This window comes from Myxine glutinosa, chromosome 13 (genome assembly GCF_964187855.1).
Source record: "Myxine glutinosa chromosome 13, kmMyxGlut1.1, whole genome shotgun sequence".
Taxonomy (NCBI): domain Eukaryota; kingdom Metazoa; phylum Chordata; class Myxini; order Myxiniformes; family Myxinidae; genus Myxine; species Myxine glutinosa.
Genome location: NC_136273.1, coordinates 56,898,946 through 56,913,305, shown reverse-complemented (window position 1 = coordinate 56,913,305; position 14,360 = coordinate 56,898,946). Strand labels below are relative to the sequence as shown.

Here is a 14,360-nt window from a genome sequence, read left to right as displayed (position 1 = left end):
TGGACATAGCTCGGTAACTACTTGTCCGATTAATATGAAACCTTGAAAAGGCACATCCTCAGGTCCCCAGCAATATACCTGGCAAGTTTCAAGTATATCGGACCCGTGGTCGTCGAGAAACAGCGGTCACAGACAAACACACAGACATACACACATACATACACACACACACACACACACACACACACACACACACAGAGATTACTGGAATTATAGATAGATGTTCCACTTGTTTGACCAGTCTGTGATTTTGTCCAGGTCTTCAGAGAGTGAGGAGGCTGCAGACTGCCGATCTGAGGGATGAGGAATGGAGCGGCAGATAGTGGAGTCATCAGCAAAGAGATAGAGAGGATTTTCCAGAGAGTCTGAGAGATCATTGATGAAGACCAGAAAAAGCACAGGGCCCAGAACACTACCTTGGGGAACTCCAGCCAGAACAGAAAGGGGAGATGAGAGAAACCCATTGAAGTCTTAAAAAGATTGAGAAAATGTGCAAGTCTGCACTCAATCAATTTGCCAAACAATATTAGTAGTACTTTTATCACATCCCCTCTTGTAAACCAATATTTCCAAATGTATATTTATATATCCGCAAACGAGAATGGGGGGCGATTCTATTCTGATGGGGGCGAGAAACGTATCCGCCGGGGGGCGAGTTTATACCGGTACAGATTCGCCGGGGGGCGAGTTTATACGGGGGCGGATTTATTTTGCGACACCGGCATTAATTTGTGGACGTTAAAGATTCCACTGTGTCCTTTTCGAAGAGTCGGCGAGCTATCGCCGGTACCATGAACAAATTACAAATTCCTGCCCTAACTGCTGCTGGGAGAGTGGTGGCAAACCACTCAACATAACCCTTGGCCAAGAAACTGCTTCAGCAGAACCAATGCTCTGTAACACAGAGTATGGTACATCAGTCATATATGTATATAATGTAGATGGAAAAGGCATGTACGAGTTTGGAAAAGTGAAAATATACATTTATACTGCATGAACACGTACATATGTCGACATTCATTATTGCCCGCAGTAGCTACATAATGCGCATCCCAGCCCAGCTGAACCTGGATACCTGGATGCTCACCTGGATACGTGCCCTCGCCGTCGCTGGCTGTATCGTCCCGATGGTCTTGGATGGCCTTGTTCTTGGCACTGCGGCCACGACCCACGGACTTGGTCCCACGGTTGAATGCAGTCGCACCCCAGCGGTCCCGACCCACGTCCTTCTTCAGGCGCTTTTCCTTTGCACGTCGATTCTGAAACCATACCTGGGGGACGGAAAGAAAATGGCCGGAATGTTGTGCAGCACCTTAATGTCATCAAGACACGTAAATTATGTTTCAAACAATAATGCACTCGGAGATTTGAAGCGTCGTGCTCGCATACCTGCACGACCCGCATGTCGAGTCCGGTCTCGGATGCAAGCTGTTCCCTCACGTGGCGGGCAGGTTTCGGAGAACTTTTATACGCGTTCTTAAGGGTCTCCAGCTGCTTGGCAGTGATGGTGGTCCGCGGACGCTTGGCAGCTCCGTCTACTTCCGAGTCTACCAAGAGACATGAGCCTTGAGAGCCTGAAACGACTTTATACCAGTCAAAATTCCTTGAAAACAACAAAAGATTAGTTTTGATTTCGTGGCATTAACATTACTGCAGTTCAGAATGTTGTCCACGATGGGACCATCTTGGGCCAAATTTTTCAATTTTTGTCTCTGCAAGTCAATTTTTGCATTAGGAGCCAAAGACAAAATGATACACTCGGTAAATGCATAAGATCGACGGTAATCGTGTGAAAGACGTACGTCGTATATGCACGCAGTTGGTCTTTTGTGACCGATCTGTGCATCAGCATTATTTCAAGAACGATATTTCAAAGAGTGGTGTGGCGTTTACACCTTGATGTCGTGAGAAAAGCCTCTCCTGTTGTTGATATAAAAGGTACAGTTCCAGGGGACAGGTCTGATGGATGTTCATGAGCCTCCGTTTGACAAACACATCGATTGGCGATTATGGAACACGACTTTCTTATCAGAGAATCGATGCGGCCACAAAAGGCCAGGAGCGCTCGAGCTTCGTGGGAGATGAATTGCTGGAGAGGTCGATGCTGATGGAATCTCGTTAGAAATTAAAAGTGCAAATAAATAAATGATGCTGCATATATATATACATACATAAATGTAATGTATAGAACATATATATATATATACATAAAATATGTAATGTATAGAACTTATATATATATATATAATATGTAATGTATAGAACATATATATATACATATAAAATATGTAATGTATAGAACTTATATATATATAAAATATGTAATGTATAGAACATATATATATAACTGTGAGAAATAGTAGAAACTCCACAGTACGAGCAGGGCGTCTCATTTGTATTAAATAAATAATCGGGAGATTAAATAAGACGCGGACGTAGCTTCAGGACGGTCGATCTTTAATTCTCGACAAGCTTTCGACCAACAAAGGTCTTCTTCTTAGTCTACAGAAACAACAGGCATGTATTCTGTAGTTTCTTTAGTTGTAGTTGTAGTAAAGGTTTCTGTAGACTAAGAAGAAGACCTTTGTTGGTCGAAAGCTTGTCGAGAATTAAAGATCGACCGTCCTGAAGCTACGTCCACGTCTTATTTAATCTCCCGGTTACATATATATATATATATATATATATATATATATATATATATATATATATATATATATATATATATATATATAATATGTAATATATAGAATATATACAGACTTGGCATTTAATATGGATTTTTTTTTCTTTTCTTGACTTGGGTTTACTTTCTTCACTCAGTATATCAATCTGGTGAGTTTCTTTTACACTTTGGTGATTTATTTGTTAAAAGAACCATGTCACTGATTGTCTGTCACAACAAGAAGTCAACAACAGGATTATATCACAGGTGGCGTGGCAAAATGTACGGACAGGTGCATTTGATGATTGGCTTCACAGTCGAGTATACAAGGGTTGTTGCGTTCTGTATTAGTGGAAAACAACTGCTGCACGTCTCCAAAAGTTATTGCTGCTTCCTCTGGAGATGGTCCGTCAACTCGACAATGCTGTTTGTCATGGAGTGGTGGCTTTACGAAATTACGGCATGAAACAGCCTGCTATTGCTCGGCAGTATGGCATCACTCAAGGTCAGGTGTCAAAGATCCTGAAACGAAATGCTCAGAGGGGTGTCCCTACTCCAATACCGAGGCCAGGACGTCCCCGCAGAACCACAAGGAGAGATGATCGCCAGCTGCACCGGTTAGTCCGCAATGGCCGTACCAAGTCAACTAATCGGCTTAGGGCTGAGTGGCAGCAAATGACAAATGTGCCTGTATCCAGAAGGCTAGTCAACCAACGACTGGTTCAAGCAGGCTATCGTGCCAGGCGTCCCCTGAGAAAGCCACGCCTGACCAGACAACACCGCCAGCGCCGATTGCAGTGGGCCAGAGAGCACCGTCAATGGCAGCCAGGACACTGGAATCACGTGATCTTCAGTGACTAGTCTAGATTTCTGGTCTATCGTCAAGATGGCCGCATCCGAGTGCGCAGACAAGTGCATGAAGCCTACAACAAAGATTGTATAGTGCCAAGAGTCCAAGCTGGAGGTGGTGGGGTGACCGTTTGGGCTGCTTTTCATGCAGGGGGCAAAACTGACCTGGTTGTTATGAATGGAAACCTGAACCAGTTCAAGTACAGGGCCATTCTGGAAGAAACATTGCTTCCATTTGCTCGTGCAGTCTTTCGAGGAAACTTTGTCTTCCAAGATGACAATGCACGGCCTCATCGTGCTCGCATGATCCAACACTTTCTTGCTGACCGTGGTGTAGAGCATATGGAGTGGCCTGCCATGTCCCCGGATATGAATCCGATAGAGAACTTGTGGGCAGAATTAACGCGTCAAATCAACCACTTGGACCAGCAGCCGACCTCAGTGCGTGAATTGCAGCAGGCTATTGTCACTGCATGGCAAGCGATTCCTGTCCAAACCTTGGCAAATCTCGTGAACAGCATGCCTCAACGTGTACGTGCTCTCCTGAATGCTCGTGAGGGTTACACGAAGTCGTGGGGGTTAATTTTACTGTCCGTAATCCCAGTCGTAAATTAACTTTTGTTTTTGTTAAAAAAAAATTTGGCTGCAAAATAAAGAGATACTTCTGGAAAACGTACAGAAGTTTAACACAGTACTGTCCATGAATTGAGTTCGATATCAGTTTACATCACTTTCAAGGATCAATTTATTTGTTTTGAAATGTCAAATGTGGTTTTTGTTTCTTTTAAAGGTCACATTAACAAAATCTAGAATAATTCCAACATAATTCCAATGAACTTTTGGTTCTAAGACATCTTGAAAACTAAGTTCACCCCCACAAAAAAAATATTCCATATTAAATGCCAAGTCAGTCTGTCTGTATATATATATATATATATTGTGTGTTCTTCAGGTTTAGAATGAATTAAATAATATGGATATGGTTAATACAAGTGAATAAAGACAAGACAACCAGCTCAACATGCATCCGTAGAAAAGGGTTCTCAAGGATGCATTGCCGTCCCCTTGCATACCACCACGATGGTTAGCTTAGACTCTTCGAGTAACAATTAATGCGCACATCATGATTTCACTTCCAATTTGCGATGAATTTATTGCAAGTGCTTTTAGGAACTCTTCAAAGGAGGAGAAATGTAAGGGATTTGTTGGAGTCTCAGAAAGTAACACATTTCTTTACAAAGTCTTAAACAGTAATGGATTTGTTTGGGATTTTACAAAAAACAACAGATTTCTTTGAAATGTATGAAAGTAATGGATTTATTTAGAATATCTCAAAAAGTAAAAGATTTGTTCTGAATGTGTCATAAAGTAACTGGTTTGGTTGGAATCACAAAATGTAACTGATTCGTTTGGAATATCTCAAAAATGTTCGTCTGATTAAATAGAACATGTCCTTCAATCCTGGAAAATCTCACAATCTCAATATATTGTTCTTGAAGTCAAACTAACCCACCTATCTATTTCCATGGTCAGCGACTGGAAGAGGTTCACTGTCTTGAACTTTTAGGATTCACGGTCATCCATGACCTCTACTGGAACAACCACATAGCAAAGCTGGCCTCAAAAGCTAGTCGCAGACTGGGCATTCTCTGTCGATCCAAGTCTTTCCTGAAAAATCAGATCTACTCATAGTCTACAAGGCCTATGTCCATAGGGCAATGGAGTACTGCTCTCCACTATAGCCTGGGGCTTCAGCATAATATCTGCCTCTCTTGGGTTCCCTGGTATCAAAAGCTCTCAAAATTATTGGAATCTTCCACTGCAAGGCCAAAGCACAAGATCTGTTGTTTTCACATCCCAGGCAGGTATGTGGACTCTGTTTTCTACCGCCTCTTCTTCAATATTCCTCCTTCTGCTATCTGACTATTCCAACCCCCTTCAGCAACTCCAGCATGCATGTGTTATTCCAGTAACCTTCTACTGGTTAAAATTCAAAAGTCCAGGCTGTCTGCACACCTTCACTCCTTTGTTCCTTGTTTTTCCCATGTAGGGAACCTCCTTCCAAAGGCAGGTTTTTTTTTTCCATTTTTCTCAACAGGGTTACAAGCAGGCAGTGCACCACCACCATGTGCCAGCCTGACACATGATCCTTATTACCCCCATTAACCCTTCCTAACCCATCTCTCTTATTTGCTGATTTCAGTATTTCTTCCCCTATATATCTATCTATCTATCTATCTCTCTCTCTCTCTCTCTCTCTACCTCTCTCTCTCTCTCTCTCTCTCTCTCTCTCTCTCTCTATTTCTCTCTCTCTCTCTCTCTCTCTCTCTCTCTCTCTCTACCTCTCTCTCTCTCTCTCTCTCTCTCTCTCTCTCTCTCTCTATTTCTCTCTCTCTCTACCCCTCTGGCTACTTGGCTACTTCTCTCTCTCTCTCTCTACCCCTCTGGCTACCTCTCACTACCTCTCTACCCCTCTCTCTCTACCTCTCTACCTCTCTCTCTACCCCTCTGTCTACCTCTCTCTACCCCTCTCTCTCTACCTCTCTATCCACCTCTCTCTCTCTACCTCTCTCTCCACCTCTCTACCTCTACCTCTCTCTCCACCTCTCTCTCCACCTCTCTACCCCTCTGGCTACCTCTCTCTCTCTCTCTACCCCTCTGGCTACCTCTCACTACCTCTCTACCCCTCTCTCCACCTCTCTACCTCTCTCTACCCCTCTGTCTACCTCTCACTACCTCTTTACCCCTCTCTCTCTCTAATCCCCTCTCTCTCTCTCTCTACCTCTCCCTCAATCTCCCTACCTCTCTATCTCCTTACCTCTCTCACTACCTCTCTACCTCTCTCTAAGCTTATATCTCCCTCTCTCTTCCTTTCCTGGTCATTGTCCGCTTGCTGCTTGTGTCCAATTATTACCCCGCTACTCCACTGCCAATTTAACCTTGCTTTTTACATGAGCCTCGCTCTTGTAGAGAAATAAGCAGCCAATTTGTTTGCAAGAACAAGTAGAATATCCTAAGTAAAGTCTCCTAACGTAATTGATTTGTTTGGAATGGCTCAAGAAGTAGTGGATTTGTTTGGAATGTCGCAAAAAGTAACGGATTTGTTTGTCATCTTTCCCAAAGTATTGGATTTGTTTACCGTCTTTCCCAAAGTAAAGTATTTGTTTGTTATCATTCCCAAAGTAATGGATTTGTTTGTCATCTTTTGCAAAGTATGGGATATATTTGGAATGTCTCAATAAGTAACGGAATTGTTTGTTTTCTTTCCCAAATTAGTGGATTTGTTTAGAATGTCTCAAGAAGTAACAAATTTATTTATAATCTTTCCCAAAACAACGGATTTGTTTCGAATGTCTCATGAAATAACGGATGTGTTTGTCATCTTTCCCAAAGTAATGGATTTGTTTATCTTCTTTCCCAAAGTAATGGATTTGTTTATCATCTTTCCCAAAGTAATGTATTTGTTTATTATCTTTCCCAAAATAATGGATTTGTTTGGAATGTCTCAAAAAGTAACAAATTTGTTTATAATCTTTCCCAAAACAACAGATTTGTTTCGAATGTCTCAATAAATAACGGATGTGTTTGTCATCTTTCCCAAAGTAATGGATTTGTTTCGAATGTCTCAAGAACAAATTTGTTTATAATCTTTCCCAAAGCAATGGATTTGTTTCGAATGTCTCAATAAATAATGGATGTGTTTGTCATCTTTCCCAAAGTAATGGATTTGTTTAGAATGTCTCAATAAATAATGGATGTGTTTGTCATCTTTCCCAAAGTAATGGATTTGTTTAGAATGTCTCAATAAATAATGGATGTGTTTGTCATCTTTCCCAAAGTAATGGATTTGTTTAGAATGTCTCAATAAATAATGGATGTGTTTGTCATCTTTCCCAAAGTAATGGATTTGTTTAGAATGTCTCAATAAATAATGGATGTGTTTGTCATCTTTCCCAAAGTAATGGATTTGTTTAGAATGTCTCAATAAATAATGGATGTGTTTGTCATCTTTCCCAAAGTAATGGATTTGTTTCGAATGTCTCAATAAATAATGGATGTGTTTGTCATCTTTCCCAAAGTAATGGATTTGTTTAGAATGTCTCAAGAACAAATTTGTTTATAATCTTTCCCAAAGCAATGGATTTGTTTCGAATGTCTCAAGAAATAACGGATGTGTTTGTCATCTTTCCCAAAGTAATGGATTTGTTTATCATCTTTCCCAAAGTAATGCATTTGTTTGGAATGTCTCAAGAAGTAACAAATTTGTCTGTTATCATTCCCAAAGTAATGGATTTGTTTGGAATGTCTCAATAAGTAATGGATTTGTTTGTCATCTTTCCCAAAGTAATGGATTTGTTTGTCATATTTTGCAAAGTAATAGATATATTTGGAATGTCTCAATAAGTAACGGAATTGTTTGTTATCTTTCCCAAAGTAATGGATTTGTTTGGAATGTCTCAATGAGTAACTAGTTTGTTTGTTATCTTTCCCAAAGTAATGGATTTTATCATCTTTCCCAAATTAATGGATTTGTTTGGAATGTCTCAAGAAGTAACAAATTTGTCTGTTATCTTTCCCAAAGTAACGGATTTGTTTGTAATATCTCAATAAGTAACGGATTTATTTGTCAACTTTCCCAAGGTAATGGATTTGTTTGGAAAGTCTCAAGAAATAACGGATTTGTTTGTCATCTTTCCCAAAGTAATGGATTTGTTTGTCATCTTTCCCAAAGTAATGGATTTGCTTGTCATATTTTGCAAAGTAATAGATATATTTGGAATGTCTCAATAAGTAACAAGTTTGTTTGTTATCTTTCCTAAAGTAATGGATTTGTTTGGAAAGTCTCAAGAAATAACGGATTTGTTTGTCATCTTTCCCAAAGTAATGGATTTTATCATCTTTCCCAAATTAATGGATTTGTTTGGAATGTCTCAAGAAATAACAAATATGTTTTTTATCTTTTCCAAAGTAATATATTTGTTTACCATCTTTCCCAAAGTAACAGATTTATTTGTAATATCTCAATAAATAACGGATTTGTTTGTAATATCTCAATAAGTAATGGATTTATTTGTCAACTTTCCCAAAGTAATGGATTTGTTTGGAAAGTCTCAAGAAATAACGGATTTGTTTGTCATCTTTCCCAAAGTAATGGATTTGCTTGTCATATTTTGCAAAGTAATAGATATATTTGGAATGTCTCAATAAGTAACAAGTTTGTTTGTTATCTTTCCCAAAGTAATGGATTTGTTTGGAAAGTCTCAAGAAATAACGGATTTGTTTGTCATCTTTCCTAAAGTAATGGATTTTATCATCTTTCCCAAATTAATGGATTTGTTTGGAATGTCTCAAGAAATAACAAATATGTTTTTTATCTTTTCCAAAGTAATATATTTGTTTACCATCTTTCCCAAAGTAACGGATTTATTTGTAATATCTCAATAAGTAACGGATTTGTTTGTAATATCTCAATAAGTAATGGATTTATTTGTCAACTTTCCCAAAGTAATGGATTTGTTTGGAAAGTCTCAAGAAATAACGGATTTGTTTGTCATCTTTCCCAAAGTAATGGATTTGTTCATCATCTTTCCCAAAGTAATAGATTTGTTTGGAAAGTCTCAAGAAATAACGGATTTGTTTGTCATCTTTCCCAAATTAATGGATTTGTTCATCATCTTTCCCAAATTAATGGATTTGTTTGGAATGTCTCAAGAAGTAACAGATGTTATCTTTCCCAAAGTAATGGATTTGTTTGTAATATCTCAATAAGTAACGGATTTATTTGTCAACTTTCCCAAAGTAATGGATTTGTTTGGAAAGTCTCAAGAAATAACGGATTTGTTTGTCATCTTTCCCAAAGTAATGGATTTGTTCATCATCTTTCCCAAATTAATGGATTTGTTTGGAATGTCTCAAGAAGTAACAGATGTTATCTTTCCCAAAGTAATGGATTTGTTTGGAATATCTCAATAAGTAACGGATTTATTTGTCAACTTTCCCAAAGTAATGGATTTGTTTGGAAAGTCTCAAGAAATAACGGATTTGTTTGTCATCTTTCCCAAAGTAATGGATTTTTCATCATCTTTCCCAAATTAATGGATTTGTTTGGAATGTCTCAAGAAGTAACAGATGTTATCTTTCCCAAAGTAATGGATTTGTTTGTAATATCTCAATAAGTAACGGATTTATTTGTCAACTTTCCCAAAGTAATGGATTTGTTTGGAAAGTCTCAAGAAATAACGGATTTGTTTGTCATCTTTCCCAAAGTAATGGATTTGTTCATCATCTTTCCCAAATTAATGGATTTGTTTGGAATGTCTCAAGAAGTAACAGATGTTATCTTTCCCAAAGTAATGGATTTGTTTGGAATATCTCAATAAGTAACGGATTTATTTGTCAACTTTCCCAAAGTAATGGATTTGTTTGGAAAGTCTCAAGAAATAACGGATTTGTTTGTCATCTTTCCCAAAGTAATGGATTTTTCATCATCTTTCCCAAATTAATGGATTTGTTTGGAATGTCTCAAGAAGTAACAGATGTTATCTTTCCCAAAGTAATGGATTTGTTTGGAATATCTCAATAAGTAACGGATTTATTTGTCAACTTTCCCAAAGTAATGGATTTGTTTGTAATATCTCAATAAGTAACGGATTTATTTGTCAACTTTCCCAAAGTAATGGATTTGTTTGGAAAGTCTCAAGAAATAACGGATTTGTTTGTCATCTTTCCCAAAGTAATGGATTTGTTTGGAAAGTCTCAAGAAATAACGGATTTGTTTGTCATCTTTCCCAAATTAATGGATTTGTTTGGAATGTCTCAAGAAGTAACAGATGTTATCTTTCCCAAAGTAATGGATTTGTTTGGAATATCTCAAGAAATAACGGATTTATTTGTCAACTTTCCCAAAGTAATGGATTTTTTGGAAAGTCTCAAGAAATAACAGATGTTATCTTTCCCAAAGTAATGGATTTGTTTGGAATATCTCAATAAGTAACGGATTTATTTGTCAACTTTCCCAAAGTAATGGATTTGTTTGTAATATCTCAATAAGTAACGGATTTATTTGTCAACTTTCCCAAAGTAATGGATTTGTTTGGAAAGTCTCAAGAAATAACGGATTTGTTTGTCATCTTTCCCAAAATAATGGATTTTTCATCATCTTTCCCAAATTAATGGAATTGTTTGGAATGTCTCAAGAAGTAACAGATGTTATCTTTCCCAAAGTAATGGATTTGTTTGGAATAAATTGAAACGTAACAGATTTATTTGGTATATCTCAAAAATGAAGGATTTGTTTGGAATATCTAAAAAAATTTAAAGGATTTGCTTGGAATCTCACAAAAAGTAATGGATTAGTTTAGAATGAAATCTCACAAAAGAAAGATTTCATTGTGACCTCATAAAAAGTAATAGATATGTTTGTGATGTCTTACAAAGTAAGGGATTCGTTTTAAATGTCACAAAAAGCAACAGATTTGTTTGGAATGTCTCTTTGCACTACTAGGCCTCATGATCAGCCATAATACATCCCAGGCCAACCACATGAAAAATCTGGCTTCCAAAGCCAGCCATAGACTGGGAATCCTCTGTCATTCCAAGTCTTTCTTCTTCAATCCCACTCCTCCCTCCAGGTCTTTAAAACATCTGTTCACCATCATCTCTTATCTTCCCCCATCCATAACCTTGATCTTTTCTACCCCCATTAAAACACCCCAAATCCACCTCTTTCAATCTTCAACTTCTTTCCTGTAATGCCTAGTGGAATCCATTTTTTATACCATGTACCACCCCTCCCCCCAACCTCCTGCCCTCTCCCTTCCACATATCTCTCAATGTCCTTGTTCTCTGCTGTTGTTGTGCTTGTATGCTTCTCTCTCTCTCCCCCTCTTGTCTCCCGTTCCCTTTATTATACGTTTTATGTGTCTCTGTTTATGTTTTTGTGTTTTATCTGTTTGCTCTAACATGAGGCTCGAGTCTGTATACAAAAAAAATCAGAGCTACCCACAGTCTATAAGGCATTTATCCAAAGCCCAGTAAGAGTACTGCCCCCTTAATTCCCAATGTCCTCCCTCCCCCTCCCCCATGTAATGGCAACTCCACAACGGTCTTTTCAAATTCTCTGCAATATAAGCCTCTCAAGATTGTTGCCATTTCTCATGAGGAGGCGAAAGCAGGTATTTTGCCCTTACATCGCATACAGGTCAATAGTATCTCTTTTTTTATTGCTCCTCTTCCGATGTAGTTCCCTCTGTTCCCTCAACACTGACCCTCCCTAGCAACTCCAGGAGACAATCTTTCTGTGGCATTAACTTATTGTGGCTGTTATATCCCACTCTTCCCTCCCCATGCAAATCCCACATTCTTACCCACAATGTTTTTTTTAAAATCACCATTGACCCCATGCAGTCAAACCCACTTACTTGGTTTACTGTGCTTCTTCCCCTCCTTTCTCCTCTTTTTTTTTTGTTTATTCCTCCTCTTGCTTATTGGTTTGTTTTTACAAAATAAATAAATATAAAGAAATGGATTTGTTTGCAATGTCACAAAAAGTAACGGAATTGCTTTGAATTTGGATTGTGCTATAACCAGGGCCATACCCTCAGAACAAACCCGTGGCATTGAAAGCCACGTTGAGGTGTGCTTTGTTAAGTTTATCTCAAAACTTCGTCACATTGTATTTGTCGCAGAGCATTAATGCTGCACATTGATATGAGGAAAATTCAAAACCAAGATAGCATATATAATGACGACTTTGTAAAGAGCCAGCATAATGCTGTGGATATGCAGACACTTAGTTGCAGCTACATTGGCAAATATGAAGAACTGGAAGAACCCGTCTCGGCCCAACTTTCATGCACATTCACCATACAAGGTAGATGACACACCTCTGTGTGCTGTTCCCGGGTAATCATGTTGGCAGACGAGGCGCGCGTCATCCAGCAGGTAGAAGAGGTCCCCTGTGACGAGCTGTCGCCCACACAGCGAGCATGCAAAGCAATGCAAATGGAATACCCTTTCCTGGGCCTTGCGAACCGCTTGGCTCGGTGGGATGCCCTGACGACAACCTGCACACTTGGTACCGAAACGCCTGCATGGCACAAAGAGACAAAGACAGACACAGACTATACTCATGCAAATAGAACCGCCTTTAGAGGCCATTTTTCCCTGCAGAGCAGGGGTTGGCCTTTTTTTGGGCACCGTGGTCCCCTTTTTGAAGCAATGTTTTATGGCCGGATGCCGTTCCTGCCGCCAACCCTGTTTGTTGCCTCTTGCAACACACAGGGAATTACCAGTGAGATGGTACTCAATTTGCCGACCCCGGAAGGATGACGGGCTGAGTCAACTCCCATGGCATTAATTCAGCGATCGACCGGGATTCGAACCCAGGATCCTAGGATCCCAAGCCGGCACCCTAACCGCTAAGCCAACACCAGGCTATACGCATGCAAATGCCCTAATAAATAAAAAATATATTTGTGGCAGGGATAACACTGGGGATGGAGGTGGGTGCCATTGCTTTCCGAGGCAGGAATATTGGAATTTGGTAGTTGTATCAGCACACAATAACCTACTGTTTTCGAAAAGGTAAGGGGAAGTCTTCAGTATCTACAAATTCAATGCAACGTGATGAGACAACTGGCTTAACGCCCCCTTTGAAAAGATCGATGCGACTCTATACATGTCTGCAGGTGAAGCACCACATCGACAGTTTATCGCCGAATCGTGATAAAGACGGGAATCAAACCCCCACTAGACAGCTCGGAGAGTATTAAAGGTACCTCTGAGATATCCTCTTAGGACATTATATATAAGCATGAGCAAATAACAAATGCAATTTTACTTTACAACTACAGAAAGTGCAATATTATATGTATTATGACAGGGTCTGAGTATGATGCATGAACGTGAGACATTTTTCTGTACTTCCACAGATATACATCTGTTTTCAGGCAAAGGTAGATCGCTTTCATGGGATATACGGGCTGTGCACAGGAAGCAATGTTCCGCAAGTATTTGTGAAAAATATTTTCAAGACCCAAATTTACACTGTTGTACATTTTCAATGTCTCATGCAATTTCATGTGATTAAAAGATTCCATGGAGATTTACTGGGACCACAAGAAGACCTTCTCCACCTGGTGGGTCCCCGTGCACGATGAGCGCGCACCTGAAGAAGTCCTCCTTGCAGTAGAGAGCTCCGTCCCGGGAGAAGCATCGCTCGCTCAGTGGAGACTGGCAGTCCCTGCAGCGCAGGCAGCTCGCGTGCCAAGACCGCTCGAGGGCCTTCAATAGGAAGCGGTCTCCGATAGGCAAGGAACAGCCACCGCACACTGGCCCGTTGGCTACGCACAACGCACAGGATAAACTACTCACAATGCACAATGCACAGGATAAAATACTCACAATGCACAACGCACAGGATAAACTACTCACAACGCACAATGCACAGGATAAACAACTCACAATGCACAATGCACAGGATAAACTATTCACAATGCACAATGCACAGGATAAACTACTCACAATGCACAGGATAAACTACTCACAATGCACAATGCACAGGATAAACTACTCACAATGCACAATGCACAGGATAAACTACTCACAATGCACAATGCACAGGATAAACTACTCACAATGCACAATGCACAGGATAAACTACTCACAATGCACAATGCACAGGATAAACTACTCACAATGCACAATGCACAGGATAAACTACTCACAATGCACAATACACAGGATAAACTACTCACAATGCACAATGCACAGGATAAACTACTCACAATGCACAATGCACAGGATAAACTACTCACAATGCACAATGCACAGGATAAACTACTCA

At 39.6% G+C, this 14,360-nt stretch overlaps 1 protein-coding gene across 1 annotated transcript in view; it reads right to left on the bottom strand.

The window, feature by feature from the left end:
• Positions 1-877: 877 nt before the first annotated feature.
• The window catches only part of LOC137438365 (LIM/homeobox protein Lhx4-like), a 14,003-nt gene continuing 520 nt past the window's right edge, over positions 878-14,360 (bottom strand). The window contains exons 2-6 of the mRNA XM_078767708.1: positions 13,683-13,857; positions 12,400-12,602; positions 1,390-1,547; positions 1,088-1,271; positions 878-894 (exon numbers count right to left, since the gene is read on the bottom strand). Of these exons, the coding sequence (XP_078623834.1) occupies positions 878-894; positions 1,088-1,271; positions 1,390-1,547; positions 12,400-12,602; positions 13,683-13,857 (737 nt within the window). The remainder of the gene's footprint in view (positions 895-1,087; positions 1,272-1,389; positions 1,548-12,399; positions 12,603-13,682; positions 13,858-14,360) is intronic.